This window comes from Paramisgurnus dabryanus, chromosome 5 (genome assembly GCF_030506205.2).
Source record: "Paramisgurnus dabryanus chromosome 5, PD_genome_1.1, whole genome shotgun sequence".
Lineage (NCBI taxonomy): Eukaryota > Metazoa > Chordata > Actinopteri > Cypriniformes > Cobitidae > Paramisgurnus > Paramisgurnus dabryanus.
The window spans coordinates 21,700,288-21,719,045 of record NC_133341.1 but is presented as its reverse complement, the minus strand read 5'-3'; the positions used below and the strand labels follow the sequence as shown (position 1 = coordinate 21,719,045).

General features: G+C 36.0%; 1 protein-coding gene across 1 annotated transcript in view; it reads left to right on the top strand.

Annotated features, from left to right (window-relative positions):
* Window positions 1–18,758, top strand: part of loxl2b (lysyl oxidase-like 2b) — a 35,352-nt gene that overhangs the window by 10,200 nt on the left and 6,394 nt on the right. The window contains exons 4-10 of the mRNA XM_065250294.1: window positions 4,387–4,598; window positions 8,223–8,439; window positions 13,958–14,141; window positions 14,244–14,401; window positions 14,488–14,655; window positions 17,882–18,047; window positions 18,412–18,652. Of these exons, the coding sequence (XP_065106366.1) occupies window positions 4,387–4,598; window positions 8,223–8,439; window positions 13,958–14,141; window positions 14,244–14,401; window positions 14,488–14,655; window positions 17,882–18,047; window positions 18,412–18,652 (1,346 nt within the window). The remainder of the gene's footprint in view (window positions 1–4,386; window positions 4,599–8,222; window positions 8,440–13,957; window positions 14,142–14,243; window positions 14,402–14,487; window positions 14,656–17,881; window positions 18,048–18,411; window positions 18,653–18,758) is intronic.

Genomic DNA, 18,758 nt, shown 5'->3' with positions numbered 1-18,758 from the left:
TTCAATGAAAAAAGCATTTAATTTCAAACTAAATGCTGGGTTGTTTCAACCCGTAGTTGTGTATCAACAACCCATAGGGTTCTTTTTAACCCAACAGTTGTTTTTGTCCATATTTGACCCAACTGTGGGTTGAATCAACAAAGCATTTTGTTTTTTTTGTTTTTTGTGGAATTCCTTGTCTTGTTTTAAAGACTCAATGAGGTCCTTTGAATATATATACAGCTTTGTTGGATGTGTTGTTGTAATTTCCATAAAAAATTTAGGTCAGGACATATTAAGTTACTAACAGAGTTTAGTTTACCTTATACAGCCTGGCATCTGATGAGAAGCTGAAGTGCAGAATGATGTCATAAAAATGACTAACATGTTCATACTAAAAGGCATAAATAGTACAATGTTGATTTCATGGGGATATTAGGGACTAAACAATATGGGCTTTGTGACATTTTCCTTTTAAACATCTGTCTTTATAACCTAGTAGTAGAATGGCTGTCAGTTCACCACTAGAGCCTCTGACTCCTCCTGTACTCCTGTAAGAGTGACTGGTCTCTAGAGATGCTTACATCCACAGAAAGACAAGCCCCCACAAATCGATATCACAGCTGCTAAATTTTTGCAGAATCCCCTGCTCTTCCAGTTACCATGGAATCCATCCACATGTTTTGGAAATTTTTGCTTTTCCTCTTTATTTTCAATAATGAAGTACATTTAGATTTTTTTGTTCCAGTTCAAATGTTTTGTAACATTATACATGTTTCCTTAACGTCTTTTAAGACGTTTTTAAACTCATATGCAGCTCAGATATAAAAACTGACAGTGGGCATGAAACAAGATTGTCTTATTTTCCCCACTGTGATTTACATTAGTGTAAAATGGCTTTTGAAATGAGAAAAAAGGTAGAGCCGGACTTGATTTTGTCCATCGAGAACTGATTGGATCGTTCAACGTTCGGTCATGTTGCTACTTGCTAATCACTGTGATTTTTCCCAGACCCCGCACTCACTCTCTTCACTTTTTTGATTAAAGATTATGAGGGGATGTGAATTTCTCTTTGATAAGTCATTTGTAAAAAAAAAAAAAAAAGTATTCCATGACAAAAATAAAGTCTTAATTTTAATTTCATGCCGACTTTGAGACATAAGTGCTAAGTCACTCGTTCAGGAAAAAAAACATTTATCAAGTCTACATAGTTATCTGTTTATGACACTAGATATTCACAATCTAACTATGTTTAAAATCTTTGTTCCTGTTTGTTCAGATGCTTGTTTGTTTGGATGGTTTGTTGCTCCTGCAGTTTGTTGTTGTTTATATGAAATCTTGATTGGGAATGATATATTGTCTCACACAGCAGCTTAGATAACTTTGTAAGTTTACTTTATTGCACCATGTTGCTAAATCTGGTGACCATAGAGCTCAATTTAGATTTTTTAGAAACGATAATTCTTAACTGTGTTTTGAAATCTTTGAAACACAGCTTGGCCTGGAACATCAAAATAGAAACTGACCATTCCAAAGTTTAGGGTCACTTGACTGAAATGTTTTTATCATCTTAATTGTCTTTCATAAAAATGTTTTTAGATTGGAAGACTTTGACCAAACAATAGGAGCCAAGAACAGATGGGAACTTCAGTATTGTTTAAAAAGCATCTCTGATTGATATCTTAAAAAGCTGTGTGATAAAATACAAAGATTACATTAATTCTAAACGTGTTTTGAGTGTAGATTTTTGGCAGCATCTCACCCCTCCATTTTGAATTGCATAGAGAACCTACGGTAGCCGCCACAGGACAAACATGTCATCCTTTGAAACAACACAGTGACAAAACTAGCTCTATGGAACAGTTTGTCCGTTTAGGGAACATGACGTTGTGAAATGGTGACTTTCAAGTAAGAGGACCTGCAGTACATGTAGATAAAACAATTCAGTTTATTACGAAAGGTGTTTATACACCATTAATAATAAAGTGATGTATATTGTAGTGCATTTCTGTCAAGAGATTCTTCTTAAAGTTACAAAATTCACCTTTATAGCACAGGGTGGCTACTTTGAAGATGCTAAAATACACCAGAGTTAGACTTAACATTGACCAGATTAGAAAACACATAACGTACAGTGTATTTCTATTTCACATGTATTTCTAAAACACTTTCCCAAGTGTATCCATGTCAGAATAAAGCAACACGATTGCACAACATTAATTTCCAGTGTGCTACAGTACGGATACACTTTCAGTATGCCACATGTTCATCCGCAACCACATTCCATTCCCTGTTTAAAATCCCTCACTTTATCTTACATTACCAGCATGAGTTTCTTAGGCACCCACTTCCTTTTTGGTTACACAGTCATGGAAATCCAAAGAAAGACTGCCCTCAGTATGTCTGTCTACTTCATATTCTCCTACACTTTGTGAAGAGTAAAATGAAGAATAGCAAGACAGCTTTGTAGGTGGAAGTGGAAATGTGGCCATGGAAATGTTTAGGCCACTGGATTTGCTGAGCACAGCAACTTATACAAGCTTTCAAAACTCAACCGAATGATCTCATAGCACAGGAATGTAGATTTTCTCCTAAAGATCTACGTGCAGTCTAAAAGTCTACGGAAATTACAGACACTACCGGTCCACAGATTAGGATAACTTTAGTGAAACATGAACTCAAAAACCTTTTGATGGCATATGCTATCCATATCCATAAGCTTCATAAGTGACCCTGAACTTTTGACCGATATACTGTATATACTTGAGATGTAGATCAATCACAGATAAATGTATTGAATTATATGCACTAATATGGAGTAGAGGCAAAGTGATGTGGGAAGGGGTACAATATTTGCTTTTTATTCCTCCTCGAGTCAGATTAAACCATCTAAGCATGAGATTTATGGTAGAGGTGGACAAAATAATGTGGCAAAAAGGGTAACCATGGCGTATAAAGGAATCTGTTTATTTTTCAAATATCCAGAAAATGCATAGAAAACCTAAAAGCTCACAGGTAATAAAATTTTTACCTGTTATTGATATTCGTTAGTCCTTTTTTGAGGAAATATTTTGTAGTCATTGTCCTAGGCTACAGTATATCTTCATAAACTGTTGTCATCTGTTTGCACGTGTTTGCCAAGCCTCCTTAAATTCTTCTCAAAGCTGAGCTTCAGACTGAGTAGTTTCATCGGGGACACACACGGTTATTGCCTAATCCGAAGGGTCTGTATTTATTTAGTGTCTGGCTAGTGGCTAAACTGATCTCTTAAATAATATCTTGTCGAAAATAAAATGTTTTGGTTTGCTAAAGACAAGGGGAGATGACAAGCATGGATCACAATTGTGCGGAGGTTCGACAAAAATTGGTAATTTACTTGTCATTTGTTTCCCTTATTATGAGAAATAAATACTATAAAAGGACTATAAAGGTTGTTATTGATTCTGTGTGGAAGTCTATCGGAAGTTGCATTTAGTCTAGGGCTGCAACAAACGATTATTTTGATAATCCATTAATTTAACGATTATTAGACCGATTAATCAACTAATCATTGATCATTTCAATGACTAATCAGTACGTTTTGAACGATTATTCAGCTTTTTTAATTAGTTAAAACATTGTTATACATATTCTAACTAATAAATAAAAAAGAAAATCACTTCAGCATTTGAAATAGTTGTTTTAATGAACTTTGAGCAGGTCTTTTTTGTCCACTGTAAATCTGTTGACATATAGTAAACTTCTGTGTTATATTCTTTCCATGCATTAATTTTCTAGAGCTTCTAATAAACTAGTGGAAGGTTTTTAAACCTCACAGCTTAGCGTAATTGTCTGAGGTGTCTTGGATTATTTGTTGTGAGTTGACCGCATTAACCTGTTCTTTGCCTTTTAAAGTCTATCTACCACATACGTCAGACACCATTAAATGCCTTTTTACAGCCGAGGCATACGTACAGTATAGACGCCCTGAGGGTAAACCCTGTTGGAAACGTTCTCAGAGATGGAAAAGGTCAACGGGTCCTGCTGATAGGATGCTTATAATGAACTATAGAACTGTAAAACTCATAGAGTTTTATTGTGGCTGTGTTTAATGTGTCCAGTTGAGACTTTTGCTTGAAAAAGATTGCTAAAATAGTGCAAATGGAAACTTTTAGCTATATTCAGAAAGAAACTTATTATAATTTTTTTTAGATTAAATTAAGAACCTCTATACTGACAAGGCATTCCTTGTTAAAACATATATAAGATTGGGGCTATAGTGCAACAGTCTACATTAAGCCTGGGTACTCATTCAGTTAATGCAGGGTTGAATTTTTGGCATATAAGTATTACAATTAGAGGAATCCTTGTCCATTAGCAGTCATTTTAGGTTTAAGAGTGATAAGACATCTCTTGTATGCCCTACAGAGCCTGAACATTCAGGTGGAGGATGTTCGCATTCGTCCCATCCTGTCAACCTATCGTAAGCGTGTCCCAGTGACAGAGGGCTACGTGGAGGTAAAGGATGGAGGCAAGTGGAAGCAGATCTGCGATGATGAGTGGAGTCAAATGAACAGCAGGGTCATCTGCGGCATGTTCGGCTTTCCCGGGGAAAAGAAATACAATGCTCGCGTGTACAAGTGAGTACTCGGCTTATCTCCACTTAACGTGTCTTATACATTTGCCTTTAGATTTATGCTTTTGGCATCCACTTTTATTTGAAGTGACTTGAAATATGTACACATTTGTTCATGTGTTCCCTGGAATTCCTTTGCGGAGCTAACACAAAACTCTACCAGATGAGCTAAGAACATCTTTGTGCACATATTCACCAAACAGTGAATCAGGTCTGGTATGATGAATTGTTTAAGCAAAAATTGAAAATTCTCTCTTCATTTGTTCACTCTTGTGGTTTTAAATAATCTCAGACTTTATTCTGTGGGGTTAAAAAAGGTTTTGAAGAAGTAATGAAAGTGGTCTAAAAGTTTTCTGACAGCATTTTGGTTCCACTGACTGGCTGCCTGCATAAAACCAAGTGAAAATTGGTGACTTCATAAACATTATTTAATTACTTAAATGTACACAAAGGTGTGCATAATTCAACAAGCCTGAACAGGGAAAACAGTTCTTTAACAAGTAATATACTTCAAGATACTTTAACCAGTATTTCAACAACTCAGGAGATACACATAAACCAAACAGACACACACTAAATCAGAACAAGGAGTGACAAAGAACTGAACCTCAGCCTGGGACTATAAACAGATGCGCTGCGTCCAAAACCACCTACTTCTATACTAAATAGTAGGTAAAAATCTGTAGTCGTTGCAAGTAGTATGTCCAAATTCATAGTATTCGAAAAACAGTAGGCGAAAAGTACCCGGATTACCTACTACGGCAAGGGAGTATGAATTTGATGGACACTTAACTATACCGTGAGTCCTGGGAGAGGAGTCATCCAACGAAGAAGAGAAAGGTAAGGAGGCGTCATATTCAACAACATCTAAAATGGGTAACACGGCACGATTCAAATCCAAATACATATAGGGTACAGCTGTCCCTTGTGGTTAAACTGCGTTTGTTAAACAGCATCTAAGTTAACGGCTCACCTGCTGTCACAGCGACAAATGTCACGTGATGTATCAACATGGTGGATATAGTATGTCCACTACCATGTGTTACCAATATTAATATAATTCAGTATAATTTAGTATGTACTGTCACAACATGCGGTTTTAAATGCAGGGATGGAATAAAGAGCAAAAAAGACACAGGATGACATAATAGGTTACCAAGGAAACAGATGATGGACTAAATATCCTTAAAGGAAAACACCACCGTTTTTCAATATTTAACTATGCTCTTACCTCAAAATAGAAAAATGATTACATACCTATCTTTTATCAATGCGTACACTTAATCTTTGTGCAGCGAGTCGTGAATGTGTTAGCATTTAGCCTAGCGCCATTCATTCCTTAGGATCCTTATGAGCACTTCAACCTCGGTTTGCAGTAACATTATCACTCCGGACTACTCCCCCCTACAGCACTCCGCTAAGCTCGAAGTGCTGCAAACTAAGTGCACTTCCGCCATATAATATAGTTCTCAATATATTTTATCTGCTTAAAAATCGCCACGTTTTATTTTGTGCCACCATACTTACTCATGTAACTACTCATGCAACAGTCTTTAAATAGGGAAAACATGGAAGTGTTTGGTGGCTTTTAAATTCATCCCTGTTTGGATCCTAAGGCATGAATGGGGCTAGGCTAAATGCTAACACATTCACGATGCGTTGTACGAAGATTTAGTGCACGCATTGAAAAAAGATAAGTATGAATTAATTTGTCTAAGTTGAGGTAAGAACATAGTAAATATTGAAAAACTGTGGTGATTTCCTTTAACTGATAATGATTTTAACAAGGAACACAAATGAAACAAGTAACACAAAGAAACATAATAATGACATTGTACCTCTTTTATGTTAATAAAATGTTAAATGTAACATGCAGTCCATTCAGGCAGAAATATTTTAAACCCATTTTGTTTTGTCTCATTGTTATTTTGGGAATTTGCACTGCCAAAAATGTTTCAAACAAAACCAGACATGATCCTGTTGTACCATCCCAGGATTTCATCATTTCCCTGGGGTCATAATGTTTCCTAGGGTTAAAACCCATGTGACCTTTGCACTGCTTAAACAATGTTCTACAACCCAGCAACAATAAAGCATACTTTTTTGTTCTACATTATTAAGAGCCTTGTTTTGAGTTATTGCAATGCTTCCAAATCATTACACATAATCACACGAGCCAACAATCTATAAAAATATGTATTAGAAACATGATTTATCTAACTATTTAAATCGTTTAATTTGGCCATATAATGTGTTGGATCTCTTAAAAAGTAAGACTTTTCCATTAATCAGAATTGGCATTTTTGGATGACAGATATTAATCTCAATCTTTAAGCTAATGGGAGAGAGCTCTTAACCAAAAACTCCTTTCCTTTGGAAAGAACAAATATACACACATGCTGCTTTTCCATCAACATTGGTCAGAGGAACCACTGGCTACCTCTCAACAAGTCTAGGCAAACATCCCTTTTTGGATCATGAAGAACGCCCAGCTGAGAGATTTGTCCTTGTAGATCAATTTCAGCAGAAGCTTTAAAATCAGAAATTAAATTACATATCTCCTGTTCATCTTTGTATGAGTAAAGAAAATTACATTCTGTGTTTGTAATGACTTAAGTCTTAAGATATTAATACATCTCAAACACTTTCGTAAGTGTGTGGAAAACGGCCCAAAAACTGCAGACTTAGTAATTGATCTGTTTTGTGAGGATTCACTCAACCACAATGGAAATTAAAGCTCTATAAAGTTTTGCAAGTGTGATCTCAGTATCTAAGACTTCCCGCAGTCTCCGTTTCAGCTACGTGCCTCCCTGCACATGATGTGTCTTATGAAATATACAGGCAGTGTCTGTTTTTTTACATCAACGCTTGATGTTGGGGGAAGGAGGTGAGATGCAGCCAAGGGCCCTATTTTATTCAGCATGCAGCCAAAACGGGCTTCTGTTCAACAACGTCTGTCTGCCCTGTGGCTTTAAAATGTGCTTTCATAAGAAAACTTGGACTTTCCTTTCAGAGGACCTTACATGAATGGGTTCTGTAAATAATACACGTCTATCCCTAGCTGGAACAAGTGGACAATGTTATGTAGCTTAATGAATACTTCAAAAAAAATGCTGCATGAAGTTTAAACTAGCAAGTCATTTCAACCTAATATTTAAGTTTTGACTTGTGATAAGTTGGCATACTGTAACTTATAAAAACATGTTGAAATTGTTTAACTTAATTTGGGGTAAGTTGTTTTTAACATTTGCTTATTTCTGTCTTCCAAAATGTATATGTTTATGCATCTGTAGCTGTGTGTATTTGTTTGCCCATTAGTAGTTAGAGTAGGTTCGTTTTTCCAGTGTGAGACATTTTCTCCAAGTCTAAATTAGAAACAAATGTGGATTGTGCTGATCGTTCTGAATGACTGTGAGTTTACCTTTGATGGGAAGTGTGTAAAATATTGTACAAGCATTGTGTCTTGCAGGAATGCACAGTTTGGCTGTTCACAGTTTAGGATGTATCAAATCTTAAGTTATGAAACAACTTGCAAACAGACCCTATACCAAATAGTACTGTGTAATAGCAATTAATAATGGTAATGTTAAAACCCTCCCCTGCTAACTTTCCCTATTCTGTTTTTCAGAATGTTTGCCCGGAGGAGAAAGCCATCGTACTGGGATTATTCTATAAATTGCACCGGCAATGAAGCTCATTTGTCTAGCTGTAAGCTGGGCCACGCTCTCTCCACCAAAGCCAATAGCACATGTGAGGAGGGCACTCCTGTGGTGGTCAGCTGTGTCCCTGGAAGGGCTTTCGCTCCTACTCCCATGGCAGGCTACAGGAAGGCCTTCAGACAGGAGGTAAGAACCTGAGACAGATGTTGCATTTGTTCCAGACATACAAGAAGCCACATGTGCGCACGAGGCATTGCTTTGCAATGACTCTCACCGTTAAGAGAGACAATTAATCATGCCGCAAAGTAAAACACCCTTTATCACCATGGCAACAGGGATTTTTTTTATCAAGACTAAAGGCGTGTTCATATGGAGGACCACAAGAGTCATGCAAAATGTAATAAAGAACTTCAATATTTAATAACTACCTGGACAATAAAAATAGCAATTAATAGATTTGTTTAAAAATTCATTAATTAATCTATAAATAAATAGACAAAGTTATAAAAAATCATTATGTAAGATTTTATTAGGCAATAAAAAGTGAGATTATAAAAATAACGTAGAAATGAAATATTAATCCATTAATAAATAGTTCAAATTAATATAACAATTTATAAAAACAACATAAAATACTCAATAAGTTAGGGGTGCAACGGATCACAAAACTCACGGTTCGGATCACATTACGGATTTTGAGGCACGGATCGGATCATTTTTCGGATCAGCAAAAAAAAAGTATGGGAAAATTCTAATAACAAATCAAGAAATTACAAACATTTATAAAAAGAACAAGGTTGCACATTAAGTAAGGTCTAAAATCATTAGTTACAGAAATCAAATGAATAATAACACTGCATTTATTGTATTAATTAAATGTAATTATTATTTTTTTAAAGCTTCAGAAGTGATTTTCTCTTTGTCTTGGGTTCTTTGATTAACATTAATGACACAGACTTAAGTAGGTCAATTGAGCTTACTGTCTCTTTAAGACCAAATATGCACAGACTGCATCTCTCCGTTTGTGCACTACCGAGTCCCCTTAAACGAGCGCACAGACACAGACAGAGGGCGAATTACAGACGGCGCAGCATTACAGTCGTCCCACATAAAAACGTTACGTTGTTTTTCATTGCTCTATTAGCCAAATGTATTTTAATACACTACAGTATGAGAGAGAGTAGCGCAACTCTCTGAAATTTAAACATCAAGAGTTCTGATCTTTGAAGGATGATGTCTGACTCGAGCTGGACCGGACGCATTCAACCGCACGCGTGCGTTTGTGCGTAAAGTAAACTGATCACTTTAGCGCCGTTTTGCAGTTAAACTGTTTAAAATCACTTGAATGTTAACATTTGCAAACCTTTATAACACTTACAAATGATAAACTTTCCCTATTTAAATTTGCGTATTAATCCGCGAATCACATGCGAGCCGAACCGTGGGTCGTGATCCGTACGGATCACGGATCAACTGCGATCCGTTGCACCACTACAATAAGTTCATCATTTTAAATTGCATTTATAAATTCTTAATTAAATAATGGAATTTCAAAATGTATTTCAAAAAGCGATTTAAAAAGAGAAATAAATAACTGGATTTATAAATTGAATTACAAATACAGGTTTAAATTAGGCATTTAAAAGGGCATTTCCGTTTAACTTTTCTGTTTTCATTTTCCCAATGATTCTCCTTATTCTTTTCGCTATTGGATTTGCTTTTCGTTTTAGCCTCTCTATTTAGCTTTTCCGTGACTCTTTGGGTCCTTGCAAATGGTCAAATGAGAAATGCAAATTAGCTATGGCCAGGAGGATGTAACAAGCTCGCTGATTGGCTCTGATTGTATGTCATGCGCAGATTTATAGATCTCAGATGAGGACCCAAAGAGTCATGGAAAAGCTAAATAGAGAGGCTAAAACGAAAAGCAAATCCAATAGCGAAAAGAATAAGGAGAACCAACGGGGAAATGAAAACAGAAAAGTCAAACGGAAATGCCCTTTTAAATGCCTAATTTAAACCTGTATTTGTAATTCAATTTATAAATCCAGTTATTTATTTCTCTTTTTAAATCGCTTTTTGAAATACAATTTGAAATTCCATTATTTAATTAAGAATTTATAAATGCAATTTAAAATGATGAACTTATTGAGTATTTTATGTTGTTTTTATAAATTGTTATATTAATTTGAATTATTTATTAATGGATTAATATTTCATTTCTATGTTATTTTTATAATCTCATTTTTTATTGCCTAATAAAATGTTACATAATGATTTTTTTTGTAACTTTGTCTATTTATTTATAGATTAATTAATGAATTTTTAAACAAATCTATTAATTGCTATTTTTATTGTCCAGGTAGTTATTAAAAATTGAAGTTCTTTATTACATTTTGCATGACTCTTGTGGTCCTCCATATGTTCATGCCAGGAAGGATAACTATAAAGACAACTATAACGATAAAAAAGAGCTTATAAGTTTACATATCACATGAACAATGTGCACAATGTTAGTATGTAAGAAAATTTTGAAGGATCATAGAAATTGCAGTTTGTTGGTTCTTTTTTGTGCCTTTATACAACACATTATGTGTTGAAAATATTGAAATATTGTACCTTTTGGGGTACAATATTATACCCTAAGGACCTATTGCATACATTTAAGGACCAATTTTGTACCAGTTTAATAATAGGGGTACAAAACCTTTAGCTGTATCTTTAAAGCTACACTTGGTACTTAAGTTACAGTTATGTACCCCAAAAGGTGCAACATTGTATTATGTTTTATATACATGTAAAGGAACATACCGGAACCTTTAAGGGTCGCAGACCGGACGTGCAGCTCAGCGCCGTGTCAAGTCGCGTCTAGGACAACTCGGAGGTATTGTTCACCGGAAGTGCACATTAAATAGCACAAGCTTAGTCAGATAGCGTCTTCTTCAAAATATACGTTAGCAGCCAATGTTAATTGTTAATGATTTGGGACAAATATGATGTTATTTAATGTTAAACTATGGGAGTGGCGCTCTGTGGCGCGAGAGGGATTTGAGCAACTTCCTGAGTCGTAGCTGGGCGACGCGGCCAGGCGCCACCTGTCGGCGCCGGTGTGCGTACACTCATAGAAAACAATGTGTTCGATTTTTTTAGAACGGCGCGGCGCTTAGCTGCGCGTCCGGTGTGCGACTCCCTTTAGGGTACAACCCTATAGCGACAGAAAATGTACAGTACAGTAATTCTTAATAAGCTATTTGACATAACATGACATTTACATAGTTCATAAAACAAAATAATAATTTACAAAAGTAACCCTGTTCAACAGTTTTAATACTGTATGATTTTACCTGGACAATCAATGATGGTTTTTAGGTTTTGTGATGGTTGTTCAAAGGTCTTTTGTCCTCTTCATAGTTTGGTTTTCCCACATTTTCTACATATTCTAACAGTGATTTTTTGTATAATGTTGAGATTTATTTTTTTAACACACTTCACAGACCTTTGAAAAACCCATATGTCTATTACAAGTTGCTAAATTTACTGATGCTCAAGAAGGCAACATAACACATTAAGTCCTAGGGAATTATTGGTGTAAATTGTTATTATTTTGTTAAAAGATCTTATTTTTTCATTTAGTAAAGCCCTTCCTATGTTATCTAAAATATTGACTAAGATGACAACCTGAATGCCTACACTGCATACTGCTGTACATTGCTTATTAGGATCTGTATATTATCTGTATTATGGGGATTGTCATGTACAGAGATGGGTAAATTATGTTGTGTAAACCTTTTGTTTGTAAATTAGTGTACAGTATAGAGATACGCAAAGCAGCAATATATGTATATATACATGCGATATGTATTTGATTAATTGTCAGTGTTTTATCATTCATCAGCTGAAAGAAAACCGATGTGAAATATAACAAATAAATTTCGAGTGATTATTAAACCTTCATCTTTATAGTTTTTGTTGTCAGCCTTGGCGTAACTGGGACTTAGGTGGCTGCTTCAAATTAAAGTAAGTTGCTTATTTAAAGACGTATATGTGGCAACAGTGGCAATATACAGTACTTTTTGAATCTTGGCAGAGTTCTACTGCAAACTTTGTGATTATATGAATACTAATGGTAGAGAGCAGGATATTTTAGGTCCCTAAAGCACTATGCATTCTGCCCAAAAATGACATCATCCTTTCCAAATTATATATGAGTTGTCCATGTGGGACCTTGCCTGTGATCTGCCACATATCATTCAGCAAAGGGCATTTGGTTCATCACTGCTGAACTTCTTAAAATGTATAAATGTAGAATATATATGCTTATGACTGTTGATTTAGCGCTACATGATAATTAATGTCATATGCTAGTGTTTAGGCTAAAGTTTTACTATTGACTTTACAGTTACGTTTTGCAGGTCCATACTGAAAGAAAAACCAGGGCTTCAGACTGCCACCCAATGGTGGCATTTTGCCAACAAAATTTTAGAGTGTGCCACTGAATTTTACATCCAGTCGCACATGTGCGACCAGTAAATTTGACCTTTTTTGTGATGTGACACTGAATTTGAAAACAGCACATTGTACTTTTTGCATCTATCATTAAAGTATTTATTAGTTATAGTGGAAATTAGTAGAAATGTGAATATTTGGTTAGCATGTTGATTTACAGTGTGTGCCCCTAATTTTTCTGGTTGCGCCCCTAAAATTTTCAGTTGGGGGCCACTGTGCTCCTAGTAAAAAAAGTTAGTCTGGAGCCCTGAAAACACAAACTTACCACTCAGAAACATCCATTAACAATCTCCAAACAATTAGTTATTCCTCCAAATTAGGGCTGTAATGATTAATTGTGTGTCCCATTACAATGCCTGTTTGAAATCGATTCTGAATCGCAAGGCCACGGTTCTATGTTTTACTGTATGCACAGCTTGTGTGTGTACTACGGCATTTGGTCAGTAGGAATCAATCTAAAATCATTATGAGTTGTTTATAACGTGCATTTAAAAAGAAACACCCGTTAAACAAAATCATTCAAAATATTCTTTATTATCATGAAAATTCCTGAAACAATTTAAAGAGCGAAATAAATATTCCTATAGACATTTCCTGGAATAGCGTTTGTAATGCTACTTCTTCTGTGGCACAAAGGGAGTTTCTGCACGAGAGCGCCCCCTGGCTTTGGGATGTGCCGGGATTTTACTGTAATTCATTCAAATTCATACATTGAAAAAGCATTTTCACGATTAATCGTTACAGCCCTACTCAAAATCTGTATTTTTATCTGATACGGGCTCAAAATATAAGGTCTGTTTACTAATGTGAGCAACTGGCATGAGCCTCAGAGCAGAGCAATCATAGCAGTGCTTAACATTATTATTCATGACCCTTCCAAATAGGGCAAAAATAGACCATTTCTTTCAAAGGACAAACCTATGGTTGTACATGGATGTTTTTTGGACAATTTTTGCACTTAATAAAGCAACATACCTTCTATGGTAATATCAAAGAACAATTTAAAATATAATGTCAATGCATTCTTTGGCACCTTTAACACCCTCAAAAATCCAAAAATTTTTGTTAATCTACTGTAAGCGCATGAATTTCCAGATTTTCTGAATTACTTTTCAAATTTGCATTTCCCTACATGCAGTTGTATCCAAAATACTTCAGCAGGATGAATTAGGAATTATCTCTCTATCTCATTTTTTCACAGCAACCCCTGGTGCGTCTCAGAGGTGGTGCTGTTGTTGGAGAGGGACGTGTGGAGGTGCTAAAGAACGGAGAATGGGGGACGATCTGCGATGATAACTGGAACCTCATATCAGCTACTGTGGTGTGTCGTGAACTTGGTTTTGGGAGTGCCAAGGAGGCGCTTTCCGGAGGTCAGCTTGGACAAGGTGGGTGGAATTAAACTGACCACTCTATCCTAGCAGGAGGTTCTCGTCTTTACTCCAGACTTTCTCCCTTTACGTTTTCACTTAAAAGTGTATCTCACCCAGGAATGAGCCCTGTACATATGAACGAGGTTCAGTGTTCTGGCTTTGAGAAGTCCGTCACGGAATGTCCCTTCAATATGGAAAAAGACTCTGAAGGCTGCAGTCATGAAGAGGATGCAGGTGTGAGGTGCAACGTTCCTGCCATGGGCTTCCAGCAAAGAGTAGGAACTCACTGTTCTCACTGATGTCAGTATGGTTTTGTGAGTGATTAAATAACTAATAGTTGACTGCTCTTCATTATCTGCAGCTGCGATTGAGTGGTGGTCGTAATCCTTTTGAAGGCCGCGTTGAGGTTCTAATGGAGCGGAACGGTTCTTTGGTTTGGGGAACTGTGTGCGGTGAGGGCTGGGGCACCATGGAGGCCATGGTCGTTTGCAGACAACTGGGCCTGGGCTTCGCAAGCAATGCTTTCCAGGTTTGTTTGCCTGACATTCATGCATTGATTTATTTTGCGGAGCTGTTTGTTAAAATGGTCTTTCATTGGATGTGTCTCTAATGTTAATGAATTGGATATTTGGCCTACAGGAAAGTCATCTCACGCCCACCCACAGTATTGTTCAGCTTTGTTTGTATGAGTAAACTTGCGGATTATGTGTGGTCTTAAAGTTTTTATTGATATTCTGTTTTCTAAGAAAGCACATGCTTGAGAAAACTTTACTTGTGCATTAGCTTTATCTAAACAAACATTTAGTTTCTTTAATGTCTCAAACTGTTTTGATCTGCACTGAATACTGTGACAACACAATTCCTGTGGTGTGTGTTAAATGTTATAGAGAAATCACTGCATTTTTTACATGTTTGGTGTAACGGCATTGAGTATGTTGTTTCAGAAAAGGAATTTTGTAAACAAAGAAGATGAATGCATTTTCTAAAGAATGTAATGCATTGGCAGGGTGCTTTGAATTTCTCCCTGTAGTGCAGTTTCTCTCACTTGAGTCCAAAACCAATACTTTCTTTAATTGCTAGGGGGACAAAAAGAGTTGTTGCAAAAAACATTTATATGTTAAGTGACCCCAAAACAACACTACTACTACTACTATTACTACTACTACTACTACTACCACTACTACACTATAAAAGTGTGTAGCAATAAAAAGTTTAGTAGCCAAAAAGTGACAATGGAAATGACATACATTCACTTACCATTGAACTGATCTCAGAACCAGTTAGTTAAACAATAATTGTAAAAACAACTAGGTAACATCCTGAGAAAGTAGGATCATATGATGCTATTTTGTGTGATATTTTGTCATCTTATTTAATTCCAATTAGTGTGACTGTTAAGTATCCAAACGTTTGAGAGTACTTTATAAGGCTAATGAATATATGTGTATATACAGGGTATATATGTATGCATATATAATATGCATTTGAATTTTTTTCTTGTACATGAAAATTTTTTGAGCATCTTGTAAATGCTCTTGATAGATTCTGCCAACAAAGCGGTATTTCTGAATGGCCTGAGGCCGGGATTAAGTGGATTTGAAGTGAAAGTTTTGATGAACGTATAATACGTGCCAACAGCATTCGGATAATATAGTATATCATTTTTTCATTTTTGATGGAGCATAATTTTTGCATATATACATAATCCGTTATAATATGAACTAACTTTCACCTGGCTCAATAACACTGGACTGTAGTGAAACCATCTCATGTACAAGAATGATGTTTCTGATAGGAAACAACTGTAATTAGTAAAACAACCAGATGTTTTGGACTTGTTTGTTTTCCATTGCCTTAATTACATGCTTTCTGATGGTTATAGATGTCTGTGTTTAGTTACCAAGAGCAACCATTACTCCCTTCTGGTTTGGCAGCATTAAAGATAAACTGTTACACCTGGGAAGCAATCCCAGGACTTTTTGTTCCATGAAGAAAATTATAGGTTTTCATCAGATAGATCTTGAATATATGATAAGAAAAGGATAGAGGTGGAGACGTTGCTTTTGAAGATGTTACTGTTCTGTCGAGAAGTGATTTATGATTGGAGATGATTAAACAATATGGGTCCTTACATGTATGAATGTGAATACTATAAAACCTTCAGTTCAGTAACGGGAACATTAAGATCTACAATCCTTTTTTACACTGGAAGTAATTAAGTGTGAATATTTCTTTCCCATGGCTATTATGTGGCATCTATTTGCTGCTTTTTTAATTCCTCCATTAGAACAAAGGAGTCCCAGAGGTTTTGAGATGGTGTTGTGGACAATAGCGCCATCTTCTGGTTATTTGTTTTTTTACAATCACTGTTTTGTCATTAAGTTTAAAGGGGACATTTCACAGGACTTTTTTAAGATGTACAATAAATCTTTGGTGTCTCCAGAGTACGTATATGAATTTTTAAGCTCAAAATACCATATAGTTAATTTATTATAGCATGTTAAAATTCCCACTTTTTAGGCGTGAGCAAAAATGTGCTATTTTTGGGTTTGTCCTTTTAAATGCAAATTAATAAATGTCAGTGTCCTGGTTGGATAGTGCGGATTAAGGGGTGTTATTATCCCCTTCTGACATCACAGGGGGAGCCAAACTTTAATGACCTATTTTTTCACATGCTTGCAGATAAGGGTTTAACAAAATTTTTTTCCAAATAGTTATGATAAAATAGTAGTTGCTTAAAGGAATATTCCATTTTCTTAAAATAAAAATCCAGATAATTTACTCACCACCATGTCATCCAAAATGTTGATGTCTTTCTTTGTTCAGTCGAGAAGAAATTATGTTTTTTGAGGAAAACATTGCAGGATTTTTCTCATTTTAATAGACTTTAATAGAGCCCAACAATTAACACTTAACTCAACACGTAACAGTTTTTTTCAACGGAGTTTCAAAAGACTATAAACGATCCCAAACGAGGCATAAGGGTCTTATCTAGTAAAACGATTGTAATTTTTGACAATAAAATAACAAATATACATTTTTAAAGCACAACTTCTCGTTTAAATCCGGTCGTGATGGGCCAACGTGACCCCACGCAATACGTCATGACGTCAAGAGGTCACAGAGGACGAACGCGAAACTCCGCCCCAGTGTTTACAAGTGTTGAGAACGAGGACCGTTCCTACGTTGTTGTATGTCAACTGATACTAATTAATGTCTTTGTGTCAGTTTATTGTTTACAATGGTCCGCAAATGTGTGTTTTATATATGTAACACGTGATCTCCCTACGTCACTACGCATTTACGTTAGGTCGCGCTGGATCGGATTTGGACGAGAAGTTGTGCTTTAAAAGTGTATATTTGTTATTTTTATTGTCAAAAATGACAATCGTTTTGCTAGATAAGGCCCTTATGCCTCGTTTGGGATCATTTATAGTCTTTTGAAACTCCGGTGAAAAAACTGTTACGTGTTGAGTTAAGTGTTAATTGTTGGTGTCTATTAAAGTCCATTAAAATGAGAAAAATCCTTCAATGTTTTCCTCAAAAAACATAATTTCTTCTCGACTGAACAAAGAAAGACATCAACATTTTGGACGACATGGTGGTGAGTAAATTATTTGGATTTTTCTTTTAAGAAAATGGAATATTCCTTTAAATATGTATGGTGTCTTAAATTATGTATGGTGCTTCAGCAGTTCTTTGATATCTCCAAATCCGTTTTTGCTAAAGAGAAATGTGTTGATATGTTTGTACAGGAGACGTGGTACTGGCCCGGTGCAGTGGATGCAGAGGCTGTGGTTATGAGTGGGGTGAGGTGTGCTGGAACAGAGATGTCTCTCTCTCACTGTCTGCATCATGGTGAATATCTCAGCTGCCCTAAAGGTGGAGGACGCTTTTCTGCTGGAGTTTCCTGCTCTGAAAGTAAGAATGTTTGAATCTAGATATTCTTTTGTTTATGCATTTATAACATTCATGTATTCACGTCTTTTTGGCTTTGATGGAGCTTCTTTGAACTATATGTTAATGCATCATTGTACGACTTTACCTAATAACATTTTGGAGAAACACTGTCCTCTACTGGTCACATTGACACGTTGTTTGAAAATTTGAATGCTGAACAATAACTCACAGTACCTAGCATTAAGTATAGAGCTTATAGTGGAATATTGGTCTATACCTAATGACCTAGACTAATCAATTTTGTCCTAATTTATTTATAAAGATGATAACACAACACTCAAAAGTTGTGAAAATGTTGTAAAGCTTTTCCACATGTTTCCTTCAGCTGCCCCAGATTTGGTGCTGAACCCTCAGGTGGTGGAACAGACCACGTATTTAGAGGATCGTCCTATGTTCATGTTGCAGTGCGCCTATGAGGAGAACTGCCTGAGTACCACCTCCAGTTCCACTCCAGCTAACTCCCATCGCCGACTCCTCCGGTTCTCCTCCCAGATCCACAACAACGGACAGTCCGACTTCAGACCCAAAGCCTCCAGAGAAACCTGGGTTTGGCATGACTGCCACAGGTGAGGGGTCTAAAAACTGTGGGAAACACACAATTCAAGTGTAATGTGACATTAAGAAGTTGATTTAATTTATTAATAGTTTATTTTACATTTGTACATTTGCAGA